Source organism: Hippocampus zosterae, chromosome 15 (genome assembly GCF_025434085.1).
Source record: "Hippocampus zosterae strain Florida chromosome 15, ASM2543408v3, whole genome shotgun sequence".
NCBI classification, from domain to species: Eukaryota; Metazoa; Chordata; class Actinopteri; order Syngnathiformes; family Syngnathidae; genus Hippocampus; species Hippocampus zosterae.
Genome location: NC_067465.1, coordinates 8,106,438 through 8,130,019, shown reverse-complemented (window position 1 = coordinate 8,130,019; position 23,582 = coordinate 8,106,438). Strand labels below are relative to the sequence as shown.

Here is a 23,582-nt window from a genome sequence, read left to right as displayed (position 1 = left end):
TGCACACTCTTGAGGCTCAGCTCTGTTGAACTAAGAACAAATCAGTTTTGGAATCAATTGCGTATATACATTGCAAAGATTCGTTGGTTTGAACAACCACCCGCGATCGACAACACTACTTGATTCTCGTCCAAGAAAATTTGAAACGTTTGGTATGAAAGTGCGCAGCGACTCTTAAATCTGGTATGCTTTTTAAACATTTTCGGTCCCAATGTACACCATTTATTCCACTCCTTTATGTCAACTTTAACCCAAGGAAGAAATTTCATCTGTGCTGTATGTCGCACATACAGCACATTTGACAATAAAGTTGTACTTGACTTGACTTGAGAATCACATATTGCCTTTAATTTTATATATATATTTTTTTTAAATAGCCACATCAAAGTTATTTGCATGTGAGTCAAGATGGATGACGTGTCAGTTTTGTGTCTCGGACTGCTCGGGCGTGCAATTTTTGAGGCGGGAGCAGGTGGCCAGCCGGTTGCCCTCCCAGTAGCCGACATCCTGGCCGTCATGGCAACGACACTTGGTGCACGAGTCCACCCAGACTGGCTCGCCGGCGGCAATCACCCGACTGCGGGATGAGTCCGCGTAGCAGTTTGGACCTGGAAGGAGTCAAACAGGCACTTTATTGTTTATTGTAAGCACAATTGAAACATGGAGAATGGATTAGGTGAAATCTGGACTTTAAAATGTCAACTTTATATGGGTGAAAACATGAACGGGGTACATTGTAACGAGGTTGGCCTGTGCCCGGCTTTAATGTTGACTGTATTATTTAAAACTGGCGTGGATTCTCACCCTCCTTGCACTCAGGACAGCACTTGCCGGGCTGGTAGACAGGGTTGACGCACGGTGGGGGCGCGCAGTCTGCCACCAAACAGCGGGCGATGCCAGAGCTGTCGCACGTGCACTGCTCACATTCGCTTGGCTTGGAAACACACAAGTCAATATGCTTTACACCCCTGCAGCTGATCAATTTTTCAATGTTCCTTCTGGTTCTAGTGGCAGTTGGTAGAATTTTGAGTCTTATGCAGCCAAAATGTGGAAAACCATACGTTTCAATTTGCCCCTGAGGCTATATTTTTCATTTAACTTCATATTACTGCGATTGGCTGGCAAGTTCAGGGTGTCCCCTGCCTACTGCCCAAAGACACATTTTTTAAATGTCTTTAATTTTGTACTTTTTAATGCCATTTACAGTCATTGAATGAATCGCTTTCACTTTTTTTCAACTGCATTTTGAGACTATTATACAGTCAACATTTTAAATATTTTTCCTGTATTTGTCGTTTTAAAAGGGGTATTAACTATTAGCTATTAAGCGAAAAAAAAATTCAAATTTATGACCTCTTTCAAAGCAATCATTTGACTATTTACATTTATTTTATGGGGGTCGTTTTCAATATTGTATTAATTTGAACTATTTAGGTGAGTTTGTTTTGGATTGCTGTACTCCTGATATTTAATTTTAATATCTACTTTAAAATGTACTTTTGAATATTGTTATGTTATTTTCCAATTATTCATTTTCACTTTTTTAAATTAATATTTTTTTAAAACTATTATTCAATCGATAGTTTTTACTCTTCTTACTTTTTATTTATTTATTATCACGGTGGAGGAGTCGCGGAGGCTCCACCAGGGTCTTACCTGGAAGTTCTGCCCAAGGTCGTAGACCACCCCCCGGTACTCGCAGCCGATCCTCTCGCAGCGGGGGCAGCAGTCGCTGGGGTAATGGCTCACATGGATGCAAGCCGCCGGCAGGCTGGTGCACTCGGTGCGGGCACACTCCGGGCCCTCGGCGGTGCACTCGCACTGGGTGCATTGGTCCGAGTCCAGGAAGTACCACTCCCCCACGTAGTAGACGCTACCGTTGGCCTCGCAGGTGCTCACCAGCGGTGGCTGCTGATGATGATGGCCGGCCACCGAGAAACCGAGGACCGCCTGGGCGCACAGGAGCACCGCCAAGATGCATTGACTCGACAACATCGTTTTCAGTCACAACTCAGTGTGGTGAAAATAATCCAGGAAGGTTGGGTTGGTGGATTTTTTTTTTTTTTTTTTTTTGCATGGAAAATGTGTCACATTGTTGCTAAAACTTGTTGACTTTGTTCCAAGTCTTTGCTCCAACAAAGTCCGTCTGGTGTCTGGAGTTGAGGTGGAAAAGTGGGTGGAGGGATTGGGGGAGTAATACGGTGTCCTCCCCCAAACGCCCCATTAGTGAGCTTTTAGAAGAGAAGAGAGTTTAAGCACGTTTTTAGACACTCGTCTGTCACAGTATTCCCTTTTAGTGACACAATTAAAGTGACGGCAGCGTCTGACGCGAAATGAAAGTATTACAAGTCCAAACATGTGCACCATGAAATCACCTGAGGTGGAGGGGACTCGCGCAAGATCTCGCGATACTTCCATCCCTTAGCAACTGACATGTTAGCCTTGGATACCATCGGAGTCGTACTCAGGGCAGCTAGACGGTGAGTATCTTTTACCACTTCTTCATACTCTACGGAAATTAAACACACTGCACGCTTTCCGGTGCGGAAATTAAACACACTGTAAGCTTTCCGGTGCGTTTAAGTAGTTTTATTTTTGTTGTGTTGAATTACGAACTGTACTCGTAGACTAGTCTCTAACCTCAAGTTTGTCGTGAGCTACCCTGAATGTGATCTGTCAATCAACTACAGCATTAGACAACGCAGTTTACTGAATATTCTAATATAAAAACTCATTAATGTAAATAGTAATTAAAACCAAATGTATTATTTTGCCCACATTAACATGCAAACTTTCAGTCCACTACAGTATTACGCTCACACAACATTAATGATATTTTTATAAATTACATTTATTATATCTACTAAATAATTCATTGTACTTTAAATGGCAGAAATGGAATAGCGTTTAATGTAGCTGCCTCACAGTTCGCAGGCTCTGGGTTCGAATCGAGGCTTCTTCTTTGCTTTGTGGAGTTTGCGGGCTCTCTGGTGCTTGCGTAAGTTTCCTTCCACATTCCAAAACATGCATGTTAATTTCGTTGGAAACTCTAAAAAGTGTGACTATGAGTGTAAATGGTTCTTTGTCTACAGGTCCCCTGTACCTGATCACTCCAGGGTGTACTTTGGGAGAGGCTCCAGCTCACCCGCCTCCCAAACGAAGACAAGCGCTATAGAAAATGTATGGATGTGAGTCAATTAAGATTATACTGAAAGAATGATTGAAACATTCCATCAATTTGTATTCCATTACTCTTGTAACATTAACTTTGTGTTTATTCTTCAGCCGCTGACTGCCACCCATATGCAGTCTACCAGTGGGAACCACACTTGGTGCCCCGGTCCATCTCTGTGGAGCCTGATTATTGAGCATGTCCCAAGGTCCGAGATGCCCAAGATTCATGCCACGCTGGGATGTTCGCTGGTTGACATGTACACAGAGCTACACGCAGAGGTGAAGGGGATTTATTTCTCTTTTTACAATGACATTTTGAAGGCCCAAACTCTCAGACAATCTCGAATCTTGATTTGTTAAATAATATTAATTTTCCGAATTGCCACACATGTGTAAAGAGGTGTATAATTCCACATCTGGCACATTTCTTTTTTGGGGCACCAAATAATAAAGGCATTCCATTCTGTTGTAATAAAACCAAAATAAAGTAAAATTACTCACCATCTAAAAATGCGTGATGGTGAGGCAAGAGGAAACTTTTCCATGCTGATCATTATCCATTTTGCCCCAGCTCTGACAATAGTAAGGATAAGCAGTATAGAAAATGTATGGTTTATATGGTACTGAACAGCCAGAGAGTTTCCTTTGTCACCATAAAATTAGTTAAAACACTATGGTTACACTAGCCAAATTATTCGCCGTCCATTGAGAATATGTGTCAGATTTTTTTTCATAGGATTTCTTATCCGTTTGAATCAACTTTAACTCACCTCAGCTGTCCTGGCAGTTAAAGTAAAAGAACAACAAAAAAAACGTCTGTTTTGCTAGAAGCTTCGTTGAGCCGCTTCTGCTCAACGCTTCTGCTGCAATTACAAGTTCCAGACTGCCTAATAAAAGCCAAACTGGGTTAATAGTGGCACCGCCGTCCAAATGTAAGGCAGCCAGACGTTTATATTTACACAAGGGCCCGCTGAACTCTTCCCTCGGCTTTGGCTTATTGACCTCACTCAAGACAGATTTGCTGTACTGATGACAAGTCCCGATTATAAGCGGGTGGATCAAAGGAACAGACCCCTTTTTTTCTTCGAGGAAGCTGGGAATAAGTACTTGCAAAAGCTGGGGCGGGGAAACTATGAAAGTGTGATCTGGCGTACTGTGAAAGTCTAAAAACAAATCAGACCTCAGAAGAACTGTTATAAAACACCCGAAAGCGTTTAACCCACTCCTTTCCCAAAACTATTGGAACAGTGAGGCCAATTACTTCATTGCTGCCGTACGTAGTCTTGAGTTTGAAGTCAAAATAGGAAAAAAGAAGACAAGAGCTTCAGAAATGCGACGCCCAAATTACAATGTCACCTTTACTTAAGCAAAAGTCAGTCCCAAGTATTGGAACATGTGGCTGACTTGTATGTTTTTTCAACCAGATGTAGCTTATTAGATTCAGATCCCACCCCCCACGCCCCTCCTACCAAAAAAAGGCTGCATCAGATTTGAATGTTGCCTGGGCTACATTTGGACAAGTTATTGCGGTCGTCACATATGACATTTCGTGGCGTGGCATGGTGGCCAACGGGAAGTTGGCCCGAATTCTTTCCAGGCCTGAATTGTCACACGTCAGGACCCCCACGCCCTGTTATAATAATAATAATAATGCATTTTATTTAAAAGCGCCTTTCATGCCACCCAAGGACACTGTAGAAACAATAAGAAAATACAATGTAAAAATTTGTAAACGAGATGTTATATAAAAACAGGACATAAAATCATAAAAACATAGGAAATGGAAGAGCTATGTGTTGGAGGCAATCCTGAACAGGTGTGTTTTTAGTCGGGACTTGAAAGTGGAAAGAGGTGTGCAGTTTTGGAGGTCCGGATGTAGGTTGTTCCACAGCTTTGGAGCAGCGTGACTGAAGGCTCTGGCTCCCATGGTGATCAGTCGGGCAGGGGGCACTGACAGGCGGAGGGAGGACGAGGATCTGAGGGAGCGAGAGGGGATATGCATGTTGATATGAATAGGTGGCGGTGCACTGTAGAATGGAGTAACCAAAACAAAAAAAAACAGAGCTTCTCTACGGATCAGAAAGAAGCAATTGTGTTGAGATGGAAATCAATCAGTCGGCACAAACTCATTGGAATGGTCTAAAAAGTAAACCAAAAAAAATATCTTCACCCTCAGATGACTTGTTGAAATGTGGCCCCTGTGTCATGTTGCAGATTGTGATGGATTTCACCTTTAAAAAAAATTATTTAACACATTATATAACACATTTGAGCATCTCTGGGTGTGTTTTTTTGTTGTTGTTGTTTTTTAAACGATTGTGCTTTCTGCCATCCGCTCGCCTCCATCTGCTGATTAATGTTAACTGACTCTCGGCAGTCAGCGTCCCAGCTGGCCTGAAAAACAAGCTAGACAAATAAACAACAAATATATAAATACTTAAAGTCCACAGGGACCGACATTTCCATACAGTTTTGTTTTCGTCAATTTGTACGATGCATGAGCTTTCAGGTTTTATTTTAAATTATTTGGGCATTGCTGTATGTCCCTACAGGAGAGAATATGTATGCATCCATCTATTTTCCGATCCGCTTTATTCTCACAAGGGTCGCGGGGGGGTGCTGGAGCCCATCCCAGCCATCGTCAGATATTATGCAGTGGACACGCCAGCCAATCACAAGGCACACAGAGACGAACAACCATCCACGCTCACACTCACACCTAGGGACAATTTGGAGTGTTTGATCAGCCTGCCATGCATGTTTTTGGAATGTGGGATGAAACTGCCGTACCCAGAGAAAACCCACACGGGCCCGAGGAGAACATGCAAACTCGACACAGGATTTTAGCGGGGGGCGTAGGGAGGGAGGGGGGGTCGAACAAACTAAAAACTGGTTAAAATGAACCACATTTAAAACAGACACATGCACACACACACACACACACACAATGAGGGGGCATATTAGGGTCTCAATTATGTCATCAACTTTAATGGCCTTTCGCATGCAAAAGAAGATAATTGGCGACGATTAAAGACCTGGAGAATGGAAATCAAATTAGAATGATATGCAGAGGGAATCGGTTCATATGCAAATCATACAGGCTTACACACACGCACACACGCACACACACACACACACACACACACACACATACATATTCAGCGAGTGGGGGCTCAAGGGAGCATGATGGTGAAAAAGAGGCTAATTCTCCACTCTTTGCTACATGAATTCTTTACCTGAAATGTGGGTTTTGAGAAAACGTGTGTGTGCGTGTGGCACAGAAAATGTGAGGTGATGCTGGCTCAGGAAATTTGGTTTCTCAAACACTGCTCCACAGTGCTGTTGAAAATGTTCCGAAACTTTTTTTTTTTCTCCAATCATGGGGGAAAAGCACGGTGAGCTGGCCCTCGCAGTTCTGAGGGTTTGGATTTGAATCTCATCTCGGTCGCTTGCATGTTCTTGTGGGTGTTGTAAAAAAAAAAAAAGCTAAAGAATAAGCAAAAAAGAAGATGTCATCGTGCCTGACGGTGTGCAGTCGTTTGGCAATCAACAGTCGGTCTCAAATGAGAACGTGGAAAGTGTGTCTCTCCATTCTGTGGATATACCAAGTCTACACACCCTCTTTAAATGCCAGGTCTGGGTTATATTCAAAACTTCTAAAGACTTTTTTCCACCATTAACGTGACTGTGAGGCGGACGTGCTAACCAGTCGCCCAATGCATTTTGTGGGGTGTCAATTAATCACACATTTTTGGCTCTTCGTGGGCCGCGCCCCAGTCGCCTGCGTATAGTAAATAAAGAAGCTGCTGAAATAGTTTACATATACCGTATTACTCTTTATCGTGATTTTTTTTTTTTAAATACGGTGATCCGTGATCGACTCCGAAAGCCACGTTGAGAATCGCTCCTTATGAAGTGCACCGAGCGAGGGCGTTGACCGTCTTTCACAGTTCTGAGCTTCTTGCCACATTCCAAAATCAGGCATGTTAGCTTCATTGCAGACTCCAAATGGACAGTAGGTGTGAAATTGGAGTGGGAATGGTTTTTTTTGTACGTGCCCAGGAAGTACCCAGCCTCACTGTCTGTTTCTCCCGCGGCCTTGTAATGAATCCCGATCGAGCGTCTCCTCCCCTCCATCAAGGCCCACATTGTCTGTCGTGGTTCGACTTGCTTCGGCGAGACCACTCTCTCTTGCTCCTTTCTAATCTTCCTACGGCGAACAAAAATAAACCTTCCACATATTCGCAAACCCGGTGTAATAATTTGGGGTTTTCACAGCGCTCCCCTTAAAATAGCTCCTGCATGAGATCTACTGTTATGACTGCAAAAGGAAGGAAGGAAGTTAAGAGGGGAGGGAGGGGAACCAAAATCCACTTGTCAGCCTTTGAGCCATGAAGCCTTTAACATAAACACAGCCAACGGCCCGCAAAGGAAGCCGCGCTAACTGGCCGTGCGGGAATGTGTGTGTGCTGTCACTGCTGAGCAAACACAGAAAAATATGTGCTTTAAAAAAAAAAAAAAAGGAACAAAAAATGTGTTTCCAGGTCCTCCTATGTATTCCTTTTAAGAGACGTTTTTTTCAGACGTGATTGACAAGAAGCAGTTGTCGAGCGCGTTAATGGCAGCCAGGCACAGATGCACTTTTGCTGCACCCCTTCTCGGTGGTTTTACCCCTTATTATCTTCAGATTTTGTTTCCAAAGCACACTTTTGAGAGTTTTACAGTTCCAGTTGTGAGAAGAATGGAGGCGAGGAATTGTGCGCGATTGCGGGAAGTACACAGCACGCATATAGCAATTGATCTGGGCAAACCGGAGAATTTGTCTCCCCATTTGATCGCCGTCAGCAGCCGCTCAATTATCGGATGTCTCGGAAAGATGATGCCGACTGATTATCCTCTAGTGTGGGGATCTGAGAGTGATTGTCCTCAGAAAATTGGTCGCCAGCATGTATGCCCCCCCCCCCCCCCCACCACCACCATGCTCATCTTCATTGTGTGCTCTCACAGGCAGTCATGTGGTACAAAATATGGCAGGACAACCAGCAAGCTGGGGCCCAGTTCTCCCGATTCAAAGGCCCCCTGGCCGACCCGCCGGTGATCAAGGAGCTGGTGAGGGCCGAGGTCAGGATGCTGCTGGAGAATCTCCAAGAGAAATTCCTCAGGGAGGGAAGGTCGGTGTCACTCACAAGCTGTCTCTTACAAAAAAAAAATCCTCTCTCTCTCTCTCTCTCTCTCTCTCTCTCTCTCTCTCTCTCTCTCTCTCTCTCTCTCTCTCTCTCTCTCTCTCTCTCTCTCTCTCTCTCTGTGTGTGTGTATATATATATATATATATATATATTTTTTTTAGGTTCATGAGTGATTTTTTTTTTTTGATCGTTTATTCTGATAATGTTAGAAATGTTGTTTTGAATGAGGTCAGGAGGCCTCCATTATCCGTGAATTTTTCCTCTTCACGGCAGAGCTTAGCCCCTATCCCGAAGGTACACCGGACATATTGTAGGCGAGAAAAATGCCGATTGTCACCTGAAAAGTAACTTTATTACATTCATCAAAAAATATATATTTTATTCAAACATAGCCTATCTTGATATTTGGTACACTTAAATTCAAACAACAGCTGATATAATTTGCCACGTTTGGGAATTAAAGTCACAATGGCAGTTACCAAGGCCCATTTAATTAGCCGATAAGAGCTCTTTTAAAATAAGCCGATTTTTTGGGGCGGGGGGCTAATTTTTGCCATTTTTCGCCTCTTTTTTTTCTTTTTACACATTAACACTTATACAAAGATGATGCTGTTCAAATATCCCCCCCCCAAAAAAAATCTTTTTGCCGATTATTCGCTCGGTTGTAAAATTGTAAAACAGTCAAAAGTTCATATCTTTATTGTTATAAATGTCAAGGGAACCTGAAAAAGTGATATATTTTTTTTCATGCAATGTATTTTTTAATGAACTGGCCAAATAATCGGTGACCAGAATTTTAGAATCAGCACCTCAAAAAATCCAATTATACTCGCTGCCCCGTTGTGACCTTTGTTACGAACCCGCAAATGAACGTTCCTCAATGTTTCAGAGAAGACACAGTTCCTTTGAATGCTTCATTTTGAGTGACTTGCAAAAAAAATAATAACAAATTCCATTCAAATAGAGGTTCTCCATTTGTAGCTTGTCAAAGTTTGTTTTGGCAGATTGCGTTCCCGCTAGTGGTCGTTTCACTGACCACTGTGTATTTTTCAACAATATTATGTAAGTGAAGTGAGAGTGCTTTTGGCCCCCGGTCGGGAAAAGCTTCCGAATCATTGATCCTTAATAGATAGCAACTATTCTCAAGTAAAATTAGATAGAAAGTGAAGCGATCATGCTTTTTTGTGTTCTTGTAATTTGTCTTCCCACCATGTCTCGCTTTATCCTCAATGCACGTTTTCCCCTCTCCAAAAAAGACGTCCATAAAACGCCACGCTTTGCTTCCCTCGTCAGTCACAAATGTGACGGAAAGTGTCGGAAACAAAGGTTTCGGGGGGAGCGGGAGTGTTGAAATACAATAAGTCACTTAAAGCAAAAGCGTCGCAAAGCGTGGATTTTAGATGCCGTTTTTGTGCCATGTTAAATGAAGTGGCTGGCTAAACACACATCTTTAAAAAAAATGGTGTCCTACTATGGTAAGTGAAGAAACCGAGTTATCTGCGGCATTTGATGCAACTATTTAAGAGCTCTCAGTGTCATTCTTGGGACTCTGGGACTTTTTTCCCCCTTTCTTTCTTTATGAAGGCAAAGTTATCAGCGTTATAAAAACCTAAGGAGTGGTTATAAAGCATCCTAATTGCTGTTTGCTGTTTAATCCCTGGCGCGCTAATGTCAGGGCATTCGACGGGCAACTAGTTCTCGGCAGTCAAATGGTTTTTATTGGGAAATAGAGAAGCGAGTCGTAAACCTGCTTTGTGTGTGTGCATGTGTGTGTGTCTGTGTGTTTGCTTGTGCATGCTAGTAGTTCGCCTAGCAACCACGTTGCTCCTGGCAGGAACGTTGCCCTCTGTAACCTCTGAGAATAGCTCAACATCTTGTTCTCTCATTCATTTTTTTTTACGAGTTTTGCCACTATTTATCGCCTGTCAATTTTCCGATTTTCTTCCTGTTGCTTTTCCCCATTTTTTTAACTGATAAAATACTTGTTCTCTCATTGGATTTTGAGAAACTACTTTTGTGAACTTGATTCAGTGTCACTTTTCCAGACACAAAATGAAGATTTATTCCTCTGCACGCTACCAGTCATTCTTGAACAGTGCATAGGCTGAAATGTCATTCGTTAGATAAAGTCCCCGTTGACTGGGGGAATGTAGTCCATTTTTATTTACCGTGGTATCTTTGCCAGCACAGATCATGTCTTTTAGATTTATGTATAGATAGAAATTAATTGGTTCTGGAAGAAATTTCTTAACCAGAAAATTTTGTAAGTCAAGAGGCGTTTTCCGTGTAAATACTCTAATCCGTTCCAAGCCCTTCCAATATTCAGACATAAATGTTTTCAAAAGCATAAAAATGCATCAAAAAATGTAACAAATGCATGTTGCAATTAGAGAGTTGTGTATAATGTAAAAAACAAGACTTAAAAAATGGTCATTTAACTTTTATCTGCGTCCTCATCGTTTTTTTTTTGTGTTTTTTTTGCCCTCTTGAGTTCATGTTCTCTCTCAGAAGTGTTTTTTGCCCGGAGTTATGTAAAGAACTGATCCAGGGAAGTTTGCATTTGTCGGCTTTTAAAAATCCTTCGAAAATGTTTCAGGCAAACATCAGGATAGTCAGCGATCGCCCAACTGGGGAACACTTTTTCGGTTTACGTACTTAAAACTATCGAAACACCTCATGGAACGTAGGGCGAATGACGGACACTGCATAGACACATATCTATTGATTTATTTATCTACACGCGTAGACAGTAGAGGTCCCTCTTAGCCAATGGGATGCCAGAATGATGCTTGGTAGTAGCCAATGGCAGAGCAGCTATAAGTATGTTGCGTTCAGGAAACTCGGCGCTGCGATTAGCAGCCCATACTGTATTTTTACCTTTTGTATCTTGAAATTTCTTTCGAAACAATCAATCTTTTCCTGCTGAGGCGTTTTGTAACTTGAAAATGTCATGAAGAGACATTCGTAAGTAGAGATACCACAGTAGTGTATACAGGCGTAATCTAATTACCTGGGCTACTTCCAAGTAGCAGTCGGGGCTCGGGCTTAACGCCAGCGAATTGCTTGCCGTCACGCCCGCGGGACTTGTGGGCGGCAAATGTCACTTTTTTTTTTTTTATTGTGATATTTGAGCCATTCATATGAGGTTGTATGGGGCTGTGTGCCTTATAAAAGTCAACTGATTTATCTTATTGAACTCCTCTTGTGCGGTCCTGATGCCATCCATTCTTTCCGTCACACACACACACACACACACACACACAAAGCAGTCAGTATCCGTGTGATTTGTCTGTGTGTCGAACACACTCATTTTCTCTAATGCGGGAACAATAAAACCAAGCAGGCTGTTGGCTCGCCTGTGGCTGCCTGCTTTAGTTACTTTGTTTTCCCCCCTCAAGGAGTTTCCAGAATACAAGATGCCGCCGCTCAACTTTTTCCATTTTATGTTTATAGGGCTCATAATCACGGCTGGGATGCGCTATTATTTTGCTCTTGATGCACCATGACGGAGCAGATGTTGTCTTGTCATTGCAGGCACGACGAGGAATTCTTCAGTCGTTACAACGAGAAGACGGTAAACTTTGCCCTGGGTCGCCTTGACATCGGCGCTGAGCCGAAAGATGATCTCAGGTGCGGTCGGGCGACATTGTCATCCGACGCCTCTCACCGTGTACCTCTCTTACCTTCGCTTTTTCTGTCTCGTAGCTCACGCTTGTCCATCCAGTCGAGCATCGAAGGGGAGATTGAAGCGTTGAAGGACAAGCTGAATATCATCGACATCAACAATGTGGTTGAACATCTCAAGTAAGTCGCAGAGTTGTTAACTCTTTCCCGCACCCTGTAACCCGATAACACGATAAGCTGTCGTAACCGCTGTCCTTGAAAGGGTTAAAAAGAAAACTGACCTCGGATTACGCACAATTTTTTCCGATCATTCTTGGCACTGCCACCGAAAGCTCAGAACGTTTTCGGAGCCTTTTCTCATGTCGCATAAAGATCATTGGCTTTGTGCTTCATCTGTCTTTGTTTTTGTGTCTAAAATGGCTGCCAAGTACCACAATGCAACGTAAAAGCGCCGCACTGAGGAAAATTGGGAGGAGAGGCATGCAGAATGACACTTGTCAACTCATGTGCAGATCCGGGGTATGTTTGCTCATACAGCGGACACACCATCAAGCAAAAGCAGTTGTGGTGGGGGAGGGGTTGGGGGAGGGGGGGCATTCCCCTGGACACACCACAATGAATGACAGCCAGGTTTGAGATTAGTCTCTATTCAAAAATAAGTTTCAAAACTACATTCAAGCTTAATTTGCCAACTGTACGGCCAGCCTAACGGTGAGCTCCTGTCTCTTAGCAAATTGCAGACAGCAGAGACAATCATCTCCTTCATTGAGGCTAATTACTCGGGCCCAACCGATTCATCGGCCGACCCGACATTAGCACTGGGCAAAAATTTGTTTATTTTTTTAAGCCGCGTCGGTTGACAGTGGAGGCGTCAAAACTTTGTCAAAGCATCTTGGATTTTGATCGCGTTGGATTTAATTGGTTGGTCAACACACCGAATGGCGTGTCAGCTCGTTTTTCTTGGCTCACTCCCAGATGGCTTTTCCCCCTTTTCTCGCCTCCTTCCCTCTGCATCCTTTTCTTTTTCTTCCTCCGTCCTTACGCGTCACGGTTCGTGTCGCGGTGCGGTCAATGGGGCTATTTTGGAGGAATGCCTTGTTCTTCTCCCCTTTCTCCCTCCCGCTCTTTCTCTCCTCCATTTCCTGACTCGAGCAGAACAAAAGGGTCCATTGTGAGAAAGCGCGTCCCGAGCCGGACAACTTCGAGCGCGCTTATGTAACGGGAGAGGGAGCGACCGCTTCCTCGGGAAAGCGACCGCCTGTGCGTTTTGTCCTTGCTCTGTTAAGCCATCGTCTCCTGCCTGCGTGCAACTTTTTAATAGAGATTCGTTGTAATGTGTTTGGGGACCTGCAGTTTCCGACATGACCCAGATTGCAGCTTTTGTCTCCGTAGATTCCAAATGGAAAAACAACTGCAGAATAAATGTCTCAAATCTTTGAAAAGATTTGCTTTTCATCTTGTACGACATACCTACCGGAATACCTTGCCGCACAAACACCTTCCTACCTCTCCTCATTATCTCTTGGCCCACCTTCCTCCACACCTAGCTAATTTTGTCGTTGAATCTGCTTCGGCAGTCACATACAAACACACACACACACAGCAAAAATGCAAAGTGAATAGGAAAAAAAAACTGATCCATAAGTGTGCATTTCCCCATGCAGATCATATGGAACCGCATTCCTCATAGCTACTCTGCTACTACAGCAATGAAATATGATCCCCAAAGTCCCAGGGAGCCATGAAATCCCAAGATGGGTCAAACTAAAAATAGAACAGCAAATTAGGTTACAAATAAATATGTTCAAGAAATAAGGGTGATGCTTATTCACGGCTTGAATGTGTGCAAAAACGCCCGGCAGCAAGGGAGTTGATATCACAGATTGAAAATGCAAGAGACTTTTCACAATGAAAAAGAATTTCACGTGGTATTTGCAAGATCATTTTATACATGACAAAAAAAGAATAGAGTGTTCGAGAATCAAGCGTTCAGCGTGGAGGGAGCAACGATGACACTTTGATGATACTTTTGAGGAGATGAGTTGGAGTAGTTGAAATGGATGCATAATCGTTTTATTCATCTTGGTTTCAATATCAATCAAAATAATCACAATAATTATATATTTTTTTACCATCATCGCCCAGCACTGGTTTGAACTTTTAATCCAGTCGATTACAATCACTTGAAGAGATGTTGTGTTTTTGTGTACAAGAGCAATTACTTTTAAAAAACGTATTTATTATGTTTGAGAATATGAATTTCGATACAGATTTTAGCGAGCATCATGTAAGTTGACATGTTGGATTTGGTTTTTGCGGGTCACATAAAATGATGTGGGCGGCCAGATCTGGTCCGCGGGCCTTGAGTTTGACACCTGTGCCCTATACCAAATAGAACCATCACACAATTGCCATTTTGAAATGCTTACCGACCTTGCCTATACGTATACTTTACCCACCACTGTAACCATTTGCAGGTCTATCCTAGCTGAAGAATGTGCGTTACTGAAAGCAAAAGTTCAGCACATACAGGTAAGACAGGAAGGAGTTGATCTTTAATCCTCTTTTGTTTTAATCCCCAAAGCCTTCAACTATGTGTGGATAAGAGTCATATTTACTGCATTGATGTGAGCCCTTCTGAAACCGCTGACCCTGAAACATATTTTTTTCCATACGCACACATGCATATGCGACATAAACGCATGCAAAGAGCATGTTTTGGTTCCTCTGCACCCTCACGTTACTGCATCTGAAGATGTTCCGACCCCCGCTGGCTCGAGGCAACGCATGCCCCTAACGTTGTCATACTTGTCAAGGTTATGACTTATTGAGGCCGTATGTTGCCATAGTTTTAGTCTCACTGGAGAAAAGACCAAAATATGTTGCCTTTCTTTTTTTTTTCAAATCAACTGTCTATATTTGAAAAGGTTTTGTTGTGCTTGTTTAATATTGGTTGGAAATCAGCTTGCTAATAGGCTCATACATCCACATGCTGGTTCTCATTTGCTCTGGCCATAAATTTTTGACGGCAAATTATGATGGAACGCTTCTGTGAAAACGTTCAGTGGTCTCATGCATAAATTCATCTCCTCTCCTACAGTTTGTTACTTTTAGCCCATGAGCTTCCTCTCGCTCGTTCCCAAGACATTTTCTGATCGATGTAGTACATTTACCATACTTAACCACCGTGGCTTCAGTCGTCAGAGACTAAGCTGCTTCATGCACAGATAACGTCACATATAACCCCGATTGTGCTGTGTGATTTGCAGGAAATGATCAAAAAGCAATGCAAGATTCAGGCGGAGGGAGCGAATGGTGAACCGACCCTTGCAGGTAACTTCTGAAGGCACATTTGTGCCAATGCTGCCATCTAGCGGCCTATTGCCGCGAATGGCAAGGGCTGAGTCTCCTGCACGATACTGCACTGAAAAAAAAGATTTTAATGATTTTAATCCTGCTGATATAATTAACGTGGTTATCGGTATCTGCATTTTCAAAAAAAAATTTAGAATTGAAAGAACTGAGAGGGGCTATTCAAAAAGATTTTGAGCTCTACCCCTCGCCGCGCCCGCCTGTCGCAGAGAAAGCAGCGAGACCGACATTTAGGTGAGTATGGTGGATACACGACGTTGACATTTTTGCTGAAATCGTAATGCTAACGCCAACTTATCAGTTAAAATGATAAATTGTCAGTAATGTATTTTCAATACATATTTACAGTATATGTATGCGGGTGTGTGTGCGTGCGTGTTTGTGTATTCTATACACTGAAAAAAGTGGTGTTGAATTTACTCCGTTTTATTTAATCAAGTGGCTGACCAAATTAAGATCATTTGGAGCCAGATGATTTTATTTCTTGCAACCACTTGACATAACAAAAGTGAGTCAATTAATCGTATCTTTTTTCAGTGTTCATAGGGTTTGTCTAGCTACAATGCCAAAGGTGTCTGAAACTTTTTTTAAAAATACATTAGCATAAGTTATATAACACTGAACGCTTCTCTCCCACTCCTCGTGAAGGAGAGGTATTAAATTTGCCAGAAGCGGTCTTATAAATACATATTTAAAAGTTCTAAATTTAGCTTTCTTAAGCCTCCAGACACTGTGTTATAATGGCCATCTCCATTTAATCAGAAACCCAGTGGTCCTATAATCCACAGCTCCTTTTTGCCGAAATACCTCATTTTTGTCCGTTTGTGTCTTTTCTTTCCACAATTGCAGACTATCAACAGGACAGAGAAAGTCTGATAAAACCTTGTACACATTAACTCCTACCTCCTTCCGAAGGCCACATCCTCCCTCCACTCCACCTCACATGAACTTTTGTGGCTCTCTAAAGCCGATTGACACTTTGGAGAACACCTCAAGGACTTCTCATCAGCATAAAAATGCCACATCAGCGTCTCGACACAGAAAAGTCCGCCTTAAAAACCCCGCCAGCGAGCCGGTGGTCATGGAGCCTTCACGCCTGGAGGAAAATGACTTGGATTTCCTCTGGCGGCTCACCACCACCACAGATAGCTCACCCTTCTTCCCCTCACAGTATCTCCAGCCAGGGTAGCAAGGGTGATTTATGGACATAAGAAGGTTAACTAAAAGTTTTTGTGCAATGAAAGACTGCAGTTGCAGGGGAAAACGGCATGAGTAGACAAGATGCCAGTAGCACAGAAGCCACCGTGTCACTCATCTGTGGTAGTCTGCATTTGAACTCACGGAAAACATGGCCTTTTTTTCCATCAGGACTATCTGAACAAGTGTTTACAACTAAGTCACTTTCACAAGGGTGACAAGTCAGCCATCCAGCTGAAAGATTTTTATTCAGGAAATTTCTGCTAAAGGTGTGATTGTTTTGGAGAATGACTCATTTACACATACTATTTAGCGATGTACTGTATTTACACAAGAAGATACATGAAAAGTAATTGCTTTCTTATTTTAAAACAGGGCTTATACACAGTACACATTCACCTGAGTTCGGAAAGAAATATACCGACAGTTACAATTCTCCTCAAAATGGTTATGTGTTGTAGTACCAATAATGACCTGTGAGAGGCAGCACGGTGTCACAGGGCATACGGATTGGGGGAAAATGCAGTGAATAAATAGAAGCATATTGAACGAGGAATGAATGTCAATCAATAAGTAAATAGAAGTAGAATAAGAACGAGAAGCTAGTCTGACCATTTGTTTAAATAATAACTCGCTGTCTGGTTACGAGACGAAAGGTGACTTATTGACCAATCACCGCCGCCATCATTTTGGTGTGTCACATCCGGTTTGTGAAGTCCAGAAGTGAAGCTCGCGATCAAAATAAAGCGTTAGTCACGAAATCAAACGCTAAATATGCCATAGCCCCACAAAAAAAACTGAATGAGAAGAGCGCTTTAAAATACATTGAGTTTATCTGCTATGTTTTTGCTCCTCGGCGGTCTTTAAATTGAGGATGCACGTCGGGCCCATTTCGTTAAAACATTTGTTTTGAAAGATAGCGTGGGAAGTACATCGTATAAGTACACACTGATTCATTCCCACCCCCCTTAAAAAGTACGACTTTCTAAATATTTTTGTCCACCAACGACACTTGGGTGAGTTTATGTTTCACGCTTTCAATCACTTCCAGTTTCTTTCCACGTCGCCAGAGCTAGTAACTTCATGAGAAGTTGGGAGTTGTTGCACCGGAAAACGCGTGCAGTGCTCCTGGATATTGTTTGTATTTTCTTAAATCGCATTGCAAGTGACCAGATTTAAATTCGAGTCCTTGCCTAAAGGACTCTTCTTCACGTGACGGGCACATGCGGCTATGTGGGAGTGCAACATTTTCCCTGTTATCTAGGCTTGACTTGAAATCTAAACTGTGCGTTAATACTTGTTCGTCTCGCAAGACCCGTTTTTCCTTTCTGACAAGTGTCTCAGTTATTCAACGCATCCTGAGGATGAGAAAGAATAAATGGGTGTCTCAAATTGAGTCATGAGACCTCATAGGAATCATTCAAAACAAACATTTTGCTTTTTTACTTAGATAGCTAACGTTAAAAAATATTCCCCCCTGCTAAGAAAGGGAACACACACACATAGTTCAGGTAACAAATACCTGTACAAAACCAAAAAGAATCCCCCCAATTGTAACTGAGAAATCATCTCTTGCACAGCCCCCTTCCGGTCACCCCAATTGGATTTTGGTCAGGACTCTGGCTGGGCCATCCCCAAACCTAAATGTTATTCTTTTTATTACATACTGTCACGTGGACCTCCAGAGAGATGTGGCTGCTTCTGCTGCTCGCTGCCCTCTTGGCTCTCTTCTGCAGCCTGGACGTGTGGTACTTCATTCGGGCGGCCGCTGTGTTCGTCCGTGCCTGGCTGCAGCCTCCCGTGCGTGACGTGACGGCCGAGCAGGTCATGACTGGCCGTGTGGCCCCGCGTGACATCGACATGTGTCACATGAACAACGCACGCTACTTACGCGAGTGCGATTTCGCCCGCTTCTCGCTGTACATGCGCAACGGTGTCTTCAAGGCACTACGGGCCCTCAAGGCCTCCATGGTGGTGGGGGCGACCACCATCCGCTACCGCCGGCCACTTTGCATCGGGGAGTCGTACGAGCTGCGCAGTCGGGTAGTGACGTGGGACGACAAAGCTTTCTTCCTGGAGCAGAGGTTCGTGTCAAGCAAGGACGGTGTGGTGTGCGCCATCATGTACTGCAAGCAGACTGTCCTACGCAGCAGTCCAGACAAAATCATGCAGTATCTCTGCAAGCGGAAGGTAAGATGTCAACAGGATCACGTGTCCAACTCAGGACTTTAACTTGGGCGTTGGATCCATTTCAGGTGGAATGTCCCGAATTCCCTGAGGACCTGCAGCACTGGATCAATTTCATCTCAGCCAGCAGCCAGAACCTCAGAGCAGAGAGTGGCCTCCAAGAGAAAAACAAATAAGCATGGACATTCACATTTTTTCAGTGGACCCCAGCGATTCACAGGTGATACAGACCAGGTCCTGCCGTGAATGCCAAAAATCTGCGACGTCCCTCTTGAAAGGGGTTTGTAGTTGTTCCATGTTCCAATGGTATAGCATACTAGCTTAAGTAACATAACAGCACAGTGGTGTGACAGCACACGCATGAGTAAACACGCGTCCACTCACAGTTTACAAAGACGCTATGACTAAGTCATTGAACTTGGAATCTACAAAACGATAAATGTAGGGAAACACGGGCAAATTGGATTGGCAAGTGGACTAAATGGCCGATTGGTATCTGCAAAGGAAGAGAAGCAGAAGCATACTTTTTCTTTCACTTTTGACGACGCACAACGTGCATTCAAAGATGTGCAAAAAGAAATCCTGGAATTAATTAAACCAAACCTCAACATCAAAGTAATAATTCTATTACTCAGGCCTGAGTAAAAAAACACAATGTTCATTATTTTTGTCATGAGGATCATTTATGAATCAGGGAAATAAAGTTGTGCCTTTTTTGGGGGGTGGGGGGCATGTTAGTCCTCTTATTATAACAATCCAGAAAATGAATTGCAACATGCCAGATTAACCACACGGGGACACAGTAGCTGTTACTTCCGTTGTCACGTTAAAACCAACAAAGACACGTAAGTCACGAAAACTTAAATCTTACTAAATGATAGATGATCAGCCATTAATTAAATAAGATTGTCGTCAGTTATGAAATTTATTTTACATGAAAATGCAGATGATTGTTTGGGTCCAAAAATATACTATGTGATTGTGAATGTGTTCAGACAACTATGAGAATGCAAGTCGAGATGCAAACTACAAAGTGACTAATGTAGCATATACGTTGTAACTGAGCAAAATTGTATCATAACTTCCTTAACCCAACTCATGAATTGACTCGGACAAAAATAATTTATTTTTTTTTAATTATTTTAAAATTAGCTAGGTGAGTATGTTTATGAAAGTACCTTTAAAATATGCGGCGGCCGAGACCGATGACATCGCTGATTACCCTTTTAAGGAGATGGTCGGAGCGTCACATGCGAGGAAGTGACAAACTACTTTTGTCTATGAGGGGTGTCGGTACACTAGCATGACATAATCTTGCAAAGCCGCCAACTCCTCAGTAAGGAAAGGTAATTGCCGTCCTAAAAAAAACGCTAGTAAAAGAGATTACTTAATCTGATTGGTATTTCCATACCTGTTCAGAACTGCCTACAACACATCATTCTTCCATTTACTACATGTTTTTGTGATTTTATGTCCTGTTTTTATACAATACTTCTATCTATTTTTATTGTATTTACTTATTGTCTGTACAGTGTCCTTGGGTGGCATGAAATGTGCTTTTAAATAAAATGTATTATTATTAATTCATAATGGGCGCGTTCGGGGACAGTGATGACATCCTGGAATCGGCTCAAAAATTAGTAACAAAAACAAAACTAAAGCCACCTAAGTGTTCCTGCTCTGTGATAGGCAAGGGGGGGGTTGTGGATTTGTTGGTGTAGCATTATAAAGAATTATGCGTTGGAGCGATTTATGTTTCAAACGGAACCTTCAGCAGGAGAAAGGTGTGTTGTGCTTAGAAATTGCGGGGTTCACGGATATCACGCCAGGCTGATGTGTGATTGGTGGAGAATGAGGAAGTGAGTTTGTGAACGCAGTTGAGGAACGAGTTTAGTTGACAGGGAAAGCTTCGTATGTTCTACCAACGTAAAACGCAATTTACTGTATACATTTATACATTAACTGTTTCAAAGAACAGACGACAAAAACAGAAAATAGGTAGTTATTTCTGAAGTTATTTTATTCACGCAGATGTTTTGTTCCTGCCTTGTCGCGTGACATCACATACCCGGAAGTTATGCCGGGACGGTGCTGTAACCTGTCTTCTGTTCAGAGATACCGGCTTCTGTTCACGTCGCAGCCGATGTTAACGCTCCATTTGCCACGCACTGTAAGTCGGTTGACGCCATAAACGACCAAAAGGGAACCCGATGCTGGTGAAGACGAAGGAGTAAACAATTTTGCGGCGCATGCTTTTTTTTATTACGAAGGAGGGGGGGGAAGGCGGTAACGGTTACGAATATAGACAGATGCGTAGCTAACTAGCGCAAGCCAGAGAGCATCGTGCTAGTCGACGGCCGCCCATGTCCTCTCAAGGTTGATGTGAATGGATTTCAAATGTTGGTAGTTATATGTTGTGTGCGAGTGGTCACTCAGTCGCCGTTAATAAATCAGCACTTGAACACTTGACAAATTAATATGAAGTAGTTAGGCCGAAATGAGTTTTTTTCCCGCAGAGTGTCCGGGCTCTCCCTTAGATATAGGATGAGAGGCTCGGTCATCCTGGACGGACAAACAGTCGAGCCGCTACTCCTCCACATTGAGAGGAGCCAGATGAAGTGGCTTGGGCATCTGATTTAAGGTACCCCGTGGACGCAACATTTAGTCTTACGGTTATGTTTTTTTCCCCCCGTTCATCCAGAGACATGCTGCTGTTGGTGCTAGGAGGCCTCCTAGTGCTCTTCTGCACTGTGGATGTGTGGTACTTTCTGCGGGCGGTGTACGTGTTGATCCAAACCCTGCTCCTACCGCGCATACGGGACGTGCTGGCGGAGCAACGGTTGGATGGCGTGGTTCTCCCCCATGACGTGGACTACAAGGGTCACATGAACAACTCGCGCTACCTGCGCGAGTGTGACTTTGCCCGCTTCCACCACTACATGCGCACCGGGCTCTTCCTGGCCTTGTGCAGGATGGGGGCCAAGATGGTGATCGGGGCCTCCACGATCCGCTACCGGCGCTCCTTGGCCTTTGCCGAGACGTTCGAGATTCGCACCAGGGTCCTGGGCTGGGACGACAAAGCTTTCTATCTGGAGCAGCGCTTCGTGTCCAAGAAGGACGGCTTTGTGTCAGCCGTGTTGCTCTGCAGGCAGAATGTGGTGCACAGCAGCCCTGAGGAAATTGTTGAGTTTGTCTGCAAAACGAAGGTGAGAACTGCACAATCACACAGGCCACACACAAACTGTGGATGGGCCTAAATTGGAACTATTAAGGTATTTCTAAGAGAAAAAAAATGAGCTCACTAAAATGCTGTAATTTAAATATGCATCCACTGCTCACCCCTCACCTCGCCAGAGGGAGAGCTATCCATTTTCTCATCCGCTTACCCTCGCAAGGGACGCGGGTGGGTTGGAGCTTATCACAGCAATCATCGGGCACCGGGCAGGGGAAGTGGTTGCCAGCCAATCACAGGGCGTAATTTAAATAGTAAAATACGAATGAACAACAATGCAAAAATGGGATTAAAAATATATTATAGACATCTTTAAATACTATTACAGACTTAACACAGTTTGTTTTTTTTATTAATCGACAAAATAACTCCATGAATGATTCAAGAACAAAAAAAACAAAATGATTTGACTAAGTAGTATGCAAATGTTAGATGACAAAATATAAATAGTTGGGAAAAAATCCAAATGTAGACAGCAATTTTAGAAAATACTATAAAATAGATGAAAATACATGAATTGGGGAAAACGGATAACCTACAAAAAAGCAGAAACTAAATAAAGAAAATAATACTTGACCTGTATAAAGTATTTGAAAATACATCAATTAGAAAGAATAAACATGGACAAAACAATAGAGAATGCTATACAAAGTGCTAAAATATACATATTCGGCAAACATGCGAGAAAAATGCACAAAAAATAGACAGTGCAAGAACATGATCAAAAACATGGGATTTCAAATACATAATTAGAGGTGTTCATTTATGCAAGTGGGCAATCCAGTGAGTCACCTACATTAGGAGGCCATTAATTGTCCTTTTTTTGTTGTTTTTTTTTTCATCACCAGATCAAATGTCCTCCACTAGGCGAGGATGTGAAGCACTGGATCGACTTCATTTCAGCCAACAGCCAAGCCCTGAGAGCTGAGAGCGGACTGGAGCAGCAGCAGAAGAAGAATGAATGAATGCATGCATATCGTTAGCAACGCAATCACAAACACAGTAGAACAGTAGAGCGCCGTCACCCGGCCTAATGATATTCCACTTGCGCTCCATGTACAGCACTTTTGAAAGTGCTCTATAAATACTGTTGACTTGCGTAATTTATTTTATTTAAGGCAAATAACATTGTACGGCGATATGAACGTGAACCCAAGTGATGCGTTCACACAGGCATGCTGCAGCAACCTGATCTCTGCGTGGTTGTATATAAAACGCACAAAAAAAGCTTCCCATCTCGGGCAACGTTCCTGTTTTATCGTAAAGGGATCATCTGCTGTTTGATTTTTTTTTTTAAGGTATAGCTTGGTGCTCTGATGGGTGGTATTTAAGACTTAATGTAATGTTGCAGGCAACTTTGGAAGGGAAATATATGAAGAATATGAATTATTTATAAAATGTGCACTTCATCTTCTGACCAAAATGTTTATTCCATTATTATTAGCGTTCGATTTGTAGGTCTGAATGTTTATGAACGTCTTGCATTGCCATTTTAGGTTCCTCTTAAATTATTTGTTGAATAAACCCATGTGCAATAACAGTATGTTTGTTGCTTCTATCTAATAACATTTTCAAATACAAGTGTCCTTGTCTTTTTTTTGTATTTATTC

At 42.8% G+C, this 23,582-nt stretch overlaps 4 protein-coding genes across 8 annotated transcripts; 3 read left to right on the top strand and 1 right to left on the bottom strand.

The window, feature by feature from the left end:
* Window positions 1–326: 326 nt before the first annotated feature.
* Window positions 327–2,194, bottom strand: zgc:113531 (uncharacterized protein LOC541359 homolog). Its single transcript, XM_052088324.1, has 3 exons — window positions 1,657–2,194; window positions 805–934; window positions 327–608 (listed from the first exon to the last, which is right to left on the bottom strand). Exons 1-3 carry the CDS (start codon window positions 1,993–1,995, stop codon window positions 421–423), a joined length of 657 nt encoding a protein of 218 aa, XP_051944284.1. The 5' UTR covers window positions 1,996–2,194; the 3' UTR covers window positions 327–420.
* Window positions 2,195–2,334: 140 nt separating this feature from the next.
* On the top strand, window positions 2,335–17,102 carry ccdc24 (coiled-coil domain containing 24). Of its 2 annotated transcripts, none has more exons than XM_052088308.1 (11): window positions 2,335–2,480; window positions 2,928–2,998; window positions 3,093–3,180; window positions 3,286–3,453; window positions 8,182–8,345; window positions 11,895–11,990; window positions 12,066–12,164; window positions 14,462–14,516; window positions 15,254–15,317; window positions 15,494–15,590; window positions 16,206–17,102. In XM_052088308.1, exons 4-11 carry the CDS (start codon window positions 3,304–3,306, stop codon window positions 16,543–16,545), a joined length of 1,065 nt encoding a protein of 354 aa, XP_051944268.1. In that variant the 5' UTR covers window positions 2,335–2,480; window positions 2,928–2,998; window positions 3,093–3,180; window positions 3,286–3,303; the 3' UTR covers window positions 16,546–17,102. The 2 variants fall into 2 exon arrangements, with proteins under 2 accessions (XP_051944268.1, XP_051944267.1); XM_052088307.1 differs by having other exon boundaries at window positions 3,093–3,188.
* A 162-nt stretch (window positions 17,103–17,264) lies between these two features.
* On the top strand, window positions 17,265–20,323 carry LOC127616625 (protein THEM6-like). The gene is made up of 4 exons (XM_052088331.1): window positions 17,265–17,569; window positions 18,239–18,743; window positions 18,809–19,008; window positions 19,111–20,323. The coding sequence occupies exons 2-3, from the start codon at window positions 18,243–18,245 to the stop codon at window positions 18,914–18,916; spliced, it is 609 nt and encodes a 202-aa protein (XP_051944291.1). The 5' UTR covers window positions 17,265–17,569; window positions 18,239–18,242; the 3' UTR covers window positions 18,917–19,008; window positions 19,111–20,323.
* Window positions 19,984–23,553, top strand: LOC127616623 (protein THEM6-like). 4 transcript variants are annotated; one of them, XR_007967134.1, is made up of 5 exons: window positions 20,509–20,666; window positions 20,772–20,910; window positions 21,442–21,946; window positions 22,821–23,022; window positions 23,073–23,553. XR_007967134.1 is itself a non-coding variant. In XM_052088329.1 (4 exons), exons 3-4 carry the CDS (start codon window positions 21,446–21,448, stop codon window positions 22,935–22,937), a joined length of 618 nt encoding a protein of 205 aa, XP_051944289.1. In that variant the 5' UTR covers window positions 19,984–20,086; window positions 20,772–20,910; window positions 21,442–21,445; the 3' UTR covers window positions 22,938–23,553. The 4 variants fall into 4 exon arrangements, 3 of the variants coding, with proteins under 3 accessions (XP_051944289.1, XP_051944290.1, XP_051944288.1); XM_052088329.1 differs by lacking the exon at window positions 20,509–20,666 and adding an exon at window positions 19,984–20,086 and having other exon boundaries at window positions 22,821–23,553; XM_052088328.1 differs by having other exon boundaries at window positions 22,821–23,553.
* Window positions 23,554–23,582: the final 29 nt, after the last annotated feature.

Excerpts from the sequence above, each read along its gene's own strand:
- zgc:113531 (XM_052088324.1), bottom strand. The coding sequence starts at position 1,995 with ATGTTGTCGAGTCAATGCATCTTGGCGGTGCTCCTGTGCGCCCAGGCG. Across the intron at positions 935-1,656 it reads ACCTTGGGCAGAACTTCCAG|CCAAGCGAATGTGAGCAGTG; the intron begins GTAAGACCCTGG and ends TGTGTTTCCAAG. Across the intron at positions 609-804 it reads CTGTCCTGAGTGCAAGGAGG|GTCCAAACTGCTACGCGGAC; the intron begins GTGAGAATCCAC and ends GACTCCTTCCAG.
- ccdc24 (XM_052088307.1), top strand. Across the intron at positions 12,165-14,461 it reads AATGTGGTTGAACATCTCAA|GTCTATCCTAGCTGAAGAAT; the intron begins GTAAGTCGCAGA and ends AACCATTTGCAG. Across the intron at positions 15,591-16,205 it reads GCAGCGAGACCGACATTTAG|ACTATCAACAGGACAGAGAA; the intron begins GTGAGTATGGTG and ends CCACAATTGCAG.
- LOC127616625 (XM_052088331.1), top strand. The coding sequence starts at position 18,243 with ATGTGGCTGCTTCTGCTGCTCGCTGCCCTCTTGGCTCTCTTCTGCAGC. Across the intron at positions 18,744-18,808 it reads AGTATCTCTGCAAGCGGAAG|GTGGAATGTCCCGAATTCCC; the intron begins GTAAGATGTCAA and ends GATCCATTTCAG.
- LOC127616623 (XM_052088330.1), top strand. The coding sequence starts at position 21,446 with ATGCTGCTGTTGGTGCTAGGAGGCCTCCTAGTGCTCTTCTGCACTGTG. Across the intron at positions 21,947-22,820 it reads AGTTTGTCTGCAAAACGAAG|ATCAAATGTCCTCCACTAGG; the intron begins GTGAGAACTGCA and ends TTTCATCACCAG.